The sequence below is a fragment of the Abrus precatorius genome, unplaced genomic scaffold (assembly GCF_003935025.1).
Source record: "Abrus precatorius isolate BTA unplaced genomic scaffold, Abrus_2018 Scaffold7, whole genome shotgun sequence".
Classification (NCBI taxonomy): Eukaryota; Viridiplantae; Streptophyta; class Magnoliopsida; order Fabales; family Fabaceae; genus Abrus; species Abrus precatorius.
The window spans coordinates 37,519,900-37,528,304 of NW_020874417.1; the positions used below are offsets into that span (position 1 = coordinate 37,519,900).

General features: G+C 30.5%; 1 protein-coding gene across 5 annotated transcripts; it reads left to right on the top strand.

Annotated features, from left to right (window-relative positions):
• The first annotated feature begins 2,974 nt into the window (after positions 1 to 2,974).
• LOC113871161 (U2 small nuclear ribonucleoprotein A') lies at positions 2,975 to 8,405 on the top strand. 5 transcript variants are annotated; one of them, XR_003505764.1, is made up of 11 exons: positions 2,992 to 3,178; positions 3,249 to 3,335; positions 3,608 to 3,727; positions 3,802 to 3,842; positions 4,019 to 4,148; positions 4,271 to 4,476; positions 4,773 to 4,946; positions 5,780 to 5,830; positions 6,676 to 6,847; positions 7,476 to 7,560; positions 7,843 to 8,405. XR_003505764.1 is itself a non-coding variant. In XM_027508023.1 (10 exons), exons 3-9 carry the CDS (start codon positions 3,646 to 3,648, stop codon positions 6,826 to 6,828), a joined length of 837 nt encoding a protein of 278 aa, XP_027363824.1. In that variant the 5' UTR covers positions 2,991 to 3,178; positions 3,249 to 3,335; positions 3,644 to 3,645; the 3' UTR covers positions 6,829 to 6,847; positions 7,843 to 8,405. The 5 variants fall into 5 exon arrangements, 4 of the variants coding, with proteins under 4 accessions (XP_027363823.1, XP_027363824.1, XP_027363825.1 ...); XM_027508023.1 differs by lacking the exon at positions 7,476 to 7,560 and having other exon boundaries at positions 2,991 to 3,178; positions 3,644 to 3,727; XM_027508021.1 differs by lacking the exon at positions 7,476 to 7,560 and having other exon boundaries at positions 2,993 to 3,178; positions 7,843 to 8,402.

Consider the following 8,405-nt stretch of genomic DNA (forward strand, 5'->3'; position numbering starts at 1 on the left):
TTTCAATCTTTTACTGCCCTTATTATACACTAAACAGCTTATTCACCCTTAACCCCCAACTAGAAGCTTATTGACCCTTAACCCCTTAATAAGGCTTTCTGTTTATATTATTTATTGCGTTGTACTATAAATATTATTAAATTTGATTATTTTTAATAGAAAATGAACATTTATTGAATCATTTTCAAATTTAATAATTTTATAAATATTTTATATTAAATAAATAAAAATTATAGTTATAATTAAGATTGAAATATAAATATTTATAAAAAAATATTCAATAATATAATAAAACATTATTTAATATAAAAAATTTCAATTGTTTTAATTTAAGAATAAATGCTATATACATATATATAACTCCAAAGAACCTTCAAAATATTATTTTGTTTAATAATTTTTATTAATTTTAAAACTTATCAATTTAACCATTAAATAAAATTATACATTCATATTTATCATGTATATCGCGTTTTAAATAAATTAGATATGCAAATATATATAATTCGATAATAATAATAATTATTTTATTTTAAAGATTATATTAGACGTTGAAATAGATTTATTTAACTGTTAATTATTTTTTAATTTGATAATTATTTATACGTATTTTATTTATAAATAAATATTTGTAATGAGTTATTAAATAAAATAACTTTTGTTAAATTTTCATTTGATTTTATTAGATTTTGTCAAATTAACTTAATTATTAGTCAAACAACTACAAAATTAAATTTAATATGTAGAATCAAATCAGAAGTCAAGAATGAAATGTCAAAAGGAAAAAAAATTACATATCTTAATCTTAATATGTACGGAAGATTTATGAATTTTTTAAACAAATATTTAATTATCTGAAATCATAAAAAATTTAATCAATATAAATGTCACAGTCCAAAGCGACAAATTAAGAAAGAAAGAAAGAACTTATAATTTTGGTTTAAAATATTCTTCTTAATGTGTACGGTTCTTAATTATTGCCTTATAAAATAATTATTCCTCTCTGTCTCATGGTTAAAGGGCAAGTAGAATGTGTTCTTCGAAGTCTAAGCTTAATATCTGTTTAAGAAAATTTAAATTGATTCAAATAGGCAAATTTTTGCAAACTGTGTGCTTTCATGCCTTGGTTTATAAATCTTTGAATAATTACATGCTAGCTTTCTTGAATCGATGTCGTGACATGCAAGATTATGTGCCACAACGAGTTTCCTATAAAGTCATGTACTGATATGCTTGTTTCCATGCCTAGTATGCAAGATTGGGCGACGCAACATTAACTAATTCTCATGATTTCTGGCTTCAATTGCTGCTCTTACTTATTACTTCCTTGGACTTTTGAGATATTATTTAACATTTAAAAACAAATACAAAAAATATAAAAATTAACATTAATGATACAAATAAAATCTTGAATGAGTTTACATGAAATAAAATTATAATTTAAGAAAAAAAATGATTGGTGGTGGAAAAGATGATTCTTGGTCATTAAATGGTTCCAAAGGAGGTGTTATTGCAAAAAATATTCAAACGTCTAAATTATAATAAATCTAATCAAGGTGAATATACGAGTAAATTCTGCATACCTTTGTCCATTGGAATTCCTCCGTATATAGACGTTGATTATTTTTTGGTTTACACATTTGGCCTTATAATTGCTCAGTATGAAGTTGTGTTCTTAATTGATATAGAAGGTCACATGCGTCTGCAAAGGTCCGTTGTTTGCTAAAGATGTCAGAATATGATTTATATTGGCTCGAGTTGATGTGGAATTTGCGTTGGTTATCGGCGTGATTAGTTGGTTCTCACTCCGTGGTAGTTTCTAATAGGCATGAGTGGCTTTAATGATCTAACCACAATCATTCATTTTATTCCAGATAAGCCTAAATCGTTTATTATTTTAATATATGCTGTTTATGTTTATAAAGTGAAATTAAAATAATTATACCATAAGTAAATTGGAGAGATTCATAATAAAAAGTATGATTGTTTTAAAATATATTATGGAATAGTATTTTACATTAACTTTACCTAATACTAGTTACTATTTCATCTAGTGCACGTGTATTTTATTTTATATTTTTTAAATACAATTATACACGTATATATTAAGAGTTAAATAAAAAATAATTGTATATATATATATATATACATATTTATAAAAAATAAAAATTTAATACACTAACTTTATATTAATTTACTATTTTTTATTTAAAAAATATAAATACTAAAGAATATTATTTAGAAAATTGTTTTAAAAATTTCAAATATTGAAATATTTTTAGAATGTACTAATATTTATAAAAATTAAATTTAAAAATAGTTTATAAATACAAAAGCACGTATTTATGTCTTAAAGTTATTTTTAAAAAATATTAAATTATACGTTTAATTTTATAATATACACATATTTGCAAATTGGTTTATATATTTACAAAAGTTACATCAATCTTTATACAATTTTTTTTTACGTAGTTAAAAGGTTAGAAAATATGATAGTCGTTTTAAGTATAAGAATGAATATATAATTTTTTTAAAAAAATATATAAACTAAAATATTTTTTTAAAAGTATAAATATTAATTTGTAAATATGTCAGATATAAGAATTAAATATATATTTTAAATAATTATAATTTTTAAAAAAATATATAATTTAAACTTAAATATTATAATTAAGTGTTTATGTGAATTTTATAGAGATCAAACATTTAATTATTTTTTATGATATATTAATTTATATTTTAAAATTTTTTCATACGATAAATATTTATGATCTTTAAGTCATAAATTATATTTTATATTAATTTATTTTATTAGACTGAAAAATAATAAAATATTCCGAGTTTCAAGGACCACGTATAATTTAACTTCTTAAAAATAAAAAAGGTTACGAGGACCGCAAATAAAAACAATGTGAAGAGAGAAAAGGATGAGCGGAACATAGGCGTACCGTCATCTTTCTTTTATTGGACTTTCACAGCGTACTTGCTGAACCCGAGCCCAGCCCAAAGAAGGTATTATCCTTTTCTAATTTCTATGACCTAACAACTGGCGTGTTTTAGTTCCGACGCCGTTAGCTGCTCTAGCCTACCGTGATGCCGCTGCCGTAGTGTCAGTGAGAAACCTCTCGTAGTTGTCGGGTCCTTGAACCTTGCTCGCCTTTCCTACTAGCTGTGAAAGGTAAATTATCTCGCTCCTGGTCTGGTTCTGAAGTGTTTTACTATGAAATTTCATCCTTCGGTTTCGATAGGTCATATCCTACGTTCTCTCTCTCGCCGATCTTACTCCTGATTTCCAATTGGAAAGCAGCTAAAAGTCACTGTGCCGTGACCACTGGGTAATATTTTATTTTAGGTTATCTTACTTTCTCTTTTCTATTTCATGGAGAATCGGTGGCATCACTGCCGGCGACTTGCCCGTGCAATCTTCTAGCTAATGTTTGCTCCTACAGTGAAAATATGAAGCACTAATTCACCTCTACAATTTTCAATATAACTTATCAAGGGATTGCCTATCTTTCTGTGCTTTTTAAATTTTTTGGTTGTTCAAAGCAAACTTTGTAATTTCATCAAGCATGCACGTTCATCACCTGAGTCACCATTTTCACAGTAACTGCTAATATTCCGTTTTGACGTTGATTGGAAGAGATGGTGAGGCTCACCGCTGACTTGATCTGGAAAAGCCCTCATTTCTTCAATGCAATCAAAGAGCGCGAGTTAGATCTTCGGGGTATCCCTCTCTCCCTCACGGTTTCCATCTCTCTCTCTCTCTCTCTGAGAATAAGTGTGTCATATTGTTTGCAGGCAACAAGATAGCTGTAATTGAAAACTTGGGTGCTACTGAGGTGCGCAATTTAATCTTATTGCCGTCCTTTAAGTTTCCCTTAAGTTGTTGAGGGTTCTTTTGGTTCAAAAGGATTTATTGCTTTGATTTTATGTGTATGTGTTTCAATTAAAAACTTCGTACTGGTTCATCTTGATGATTATAAATTTGAGTTCCTTTGTAATTGATTTCTTGCAGGACCAATTTGACACCATAGATTTATCCGACAATGAGATTGTCAAACTGGAAAACTTACCATATCTTAACCGGTTGGGTACAATACTTATTAATAACAATAGAATTACTAGAATTAATCCTAACATTGGAGGTATGGTTTGAACTTTGGACTACATTAAATCATTTCTTTTTGTTGCATCAAGATATCTACCTCTTTCCTTATAGTTGTCAGCTATGCAGTATGTTGCTCTAACTGTGTTATTTGTATTTCAGAGTTCCTGCCACAGTTACACACGCTAGTTCTCACAAACAACAGGATTGCAAACTTAGTAGAAATTGATCCTTTAGCATCCCTTCCAAAGCTGCAGTTTCTTAGTCTGCTAGACAACAATATTACAAAGAAAGCAAATTACAGGCTCTATGTTATTAGTAAGCTGAAGTCCCTCCGGGTTTTAGATTTCAAGAAAGTGAAAAATAAGGTAAAGCTTTCTCTTTGACTTCCATTGCTTATCTTTACTTGGGCTTGAGTTTGAAATATGAACGATAGGATGTTCTGGGAATGTCTGCATTCAATGAATAAATCAACAACATAAGCTTGAAAAAAAGAACTACCACTGATTTCCAATTCACATACCCTTCAATTAGTATTTCCTTCTTTTGATAGTTTTTTTAAATTAATAGGAACTATTCTTGTAAAACAGAACTACCACTGATTTCCAATTCACAGACCCTTCAATTATATTTCCTTCTTTTAATAGTTTTATTAAATTAATAGGAACGGTTGGAAGCTAAAAGCTTGTTTGCATCAAAAGAAGTTATAGAAGAAGTTCAAAGGACACCAGTAAAAACGTTGTCACCTGGTGAAACTCCAAATGTTCCAGAAGCAACTGAGGAACAGCAGACCCCAAAAGTTGTTGCTCCCACAGCTGAGCAAATTATTGCTATTAAGGTATAATGATAAATGAGATTATCAAAATAGGCTTATCAATATATGGGTGAACATGTGACAGTGGCAAACCCATCATGCATTCATGTTCAATTCAGATCTATAATTAATGCATTCTCCGTTTTATGCATTTGATGCATTCTTCGCTTCTTGCTTTCACCCGTAACTTTACAGTAATTGAAAGCTACTCCAATGTCCAACAAAGTAGAGGGGCACATTCAGTGTTACAAAAAATCCCAAAGAAATTATTCTATCACCTTGTAGTCCAAAAATAAGTGGTCTGCAGGCTCTGCACGTGAATTTGTGATTGTGATGTTACCTTCAAATATGCAATATGTCAGTTTTATCAATCCGATTAAATACCATTGTCCAGACAAAATGCCTGGTTCACAGTACCTGTTGTTTGCTTCTTAAATTCTGCTCCTTTAATTTTTATGTCAGATGAATTGATTTTTAACAATTCATTAAACATGAAAGAAAAAGATTCCAAGTAATATTTCTGTGAATAAATCCGTCAGTCCTGATTCTAAGATAGTTATAATTAACCATTTGATAGTGCTATATTTTCAAAGTGGAACTCTTTATCCTATAAGTTGGAATTGTGCTGTAAGATGCTTTCTATGGGTTCATGTGATAAATTGTGTATTGGTAAAACATTTGCTAATAAATCACCTTGGATGCTCTTATGATTTTATCTTGAGCTAAAAATCATCTCCATTTAAATAAATAGCAAATGTCCATCTTCATAAATTATACAGTTGCCTTCTCTTAAAGGCTGGTATATCAAGCAGATAATTCTGGTTACCACTGGTTTCACATGTTTCTGATTTATGCAGGCTGCCATTGTGAATTCTCAGACTCTTGAAGAGGTTGCTAGACTTGAAAAGGTGCTTGCTTTTCTAAATTAGATAATTACTTCTTGGATTTTAAATTTAGTTTCCGTCATACTCATGGTTAGCATAATATTGAAATTATTGTACATAATATGATAAGATTGTTTATAACCAGTGACCTTTGATAAGAGTGATGAGCTGATAGGAGACTCTCGTATGGAATGTCTCATGTAATTGGAGCTCAGAAACATTGACACATTCTCATTCTTTCTGTCAGCATTTGCTAAATGCTGTCGTAGCCAATGTAAACTGGACTATTTGTCATGTGGGATGGGTACTGGGTGGATTGGTTTTGGTTAGTCATAAATTAAGGAATTCCTCTTGGTTATCTTTAGTGGTTTAGGACGAAATTGTTTGAGATACTTGCTATAATTCAGTGTCTTGGGAGCCTAGTCATGATATTTCTCTGGCTATTTTCTTGTTTCCTGATATCATATCTTCTAAGTTAAAACTCATGTCTTTCTAATTTAAATTTTGGAGAAATTGATTTTTAGAAGAAATAGCATTGTTACACCATTCAATAACTAGTATGGTTTTTATCAATCCAACAACTGAATTATGATCACCAATTACTTTGATACTTTGTGTCAAAGTGTGTGTGTGTGTGCTTGTATAAAATCTCGGATTGATGTATAAGATTTATAGATATGACCTATTAATAGAAAATTTCAATTCAGGTGTGTATTTTATGATAAAATTATCCAATAAAAAAGTTATTAAATATTGTAAGAATTATTTAACTTACAATGGTGTAAAACGGTCTCTCTGTAGTTAATTTCTTATCTATTATGAAAAGACTGTAATAATGCAGTACATCTAATCTGTGAACATGTTGCCAGGCATTGAAGTCTGGACAGCTTCCTGCAGATTTAGAAGGCTTGAATGAAAATATAATGTTGGATAATGTTAATGAAAAACTTGAGAATGCGATTCATGTTGATAAGGGTCAAGCTGATGGTGAATTTAATGATACACGAGCAGAAAAATATTGATTCTGCTTCCATGGAACAGGTATGTGTCCACTTTGTCGTGTCTGTCAAACTTTTCTTCTATATCTGTGACAAATCATTATTCCTCCATCATACATATTTATTGTTTGTTTACTGTATTTTTCTATTGACTATAACTTTTATCAGACTTTTTGGAACATGAAGCAATTGCTTCCCAATGTGCACAACAATTGTTTTATCATAATTTTAACTAATAGTGAAAATGTTTCCCGCCAGTCTGCAGACTTTTCCTTGTTTCTGATTCTTATTACACACCTTTCTTTTTGTTTGGACTGTGACTCGTTTGTCCTGCCATACCCCACCCACATTGCAGTGCGTGCCTGGTCACCACTGCCAACGACGATGACAGACTTGGGGCTGTTTCAAGCCATGCTTTCCACCTTTCACCTCAATCTTAGCACCCAAGGGGCTGTTTTGGGCCATATCCCTGTTTGAGTTCCCTTTTCTTTCTATTTCTTTTTGCTTGTCTTTGCTCTGTTTGGTTCCTGTTTTGACTTTTCATTGTCCTGTTTGGCATCGTAACGTAGTCTTATTTAAGGCTAAAATCCCCTTTGTCTGCTATCTTCCGTGATATAGTATATAATAATCAGTTAAGTGGAATTTAATGATAAAATTATGTATAAGAGCAGGCGTTGAAGTGTGCATTTGATGTTTGCTAATAGCATTTTTGTATGGACTTAATGAAGCACGGTGTGCAATATGCCAATATGACAGGTATAATATAAACGTCTTAAAATTCAGGGGAAAGGAAAACATATTATAACGAATTCATTAAAATATAAATATTTGATTGAACCATAAGGATAAGATTGAGTATGAAAGTATTACTCCTGTATACCTATAAATAGTGTACGAATCCTCTCCTAGCCTCCCATATATAGTGTCTTGTCTTATCCCTCTTGTTGATATGTTCGTAACTCACTCTGTTATTTTTTATGTTTTGTCTGATAGTGATATTGTAGGCGATGCTTCAATTTTCATTATATTTTTTTGCAGGATTAGAGTGATGATTTTGAAATAGTCATGGCACTGTGCACTCCTTTTATGCTGGGTGCTTGAGTCAAAATCTTGGAAATTTCCTATAAGTTGTACTTGCTGAGTCGTTTGAAGTGAACTATAGGCAGTATCTAGACTTTCTCTCAACGGGTTGAGAACCGAAGGTTTCATTTCTCGGTTTCATTTCTCTCTTGGTAAACCGCTGCTTTAGCATTTATATGTATTAAATTTCACTGTCTTTACACTTGAATGATTAGGGCATTTTTGCCCATAGCCATTAATTTGGTGGTTCAAGAAAATGATTTACTTTTTTTCCAGTCCAGCATTTAGTCGTACATAAAGATGTGTAACCTGAAACATTTAAGTAGGTTGAAATAACCATAATGATATTATCTGGCGGCACTAACCTGTACCTAACAAAAAAAGATGCATTGACCTTGAATCCTTACTGTTGGATGAATTGAAAGAGATCGATGGCAGAGTTTTCATCAGTAACGTGTTAACTAGGCAAAGTTGGATAAGGTTAAAATTCCAATACAGGTCCGAGTGGAAATTAATTCGTG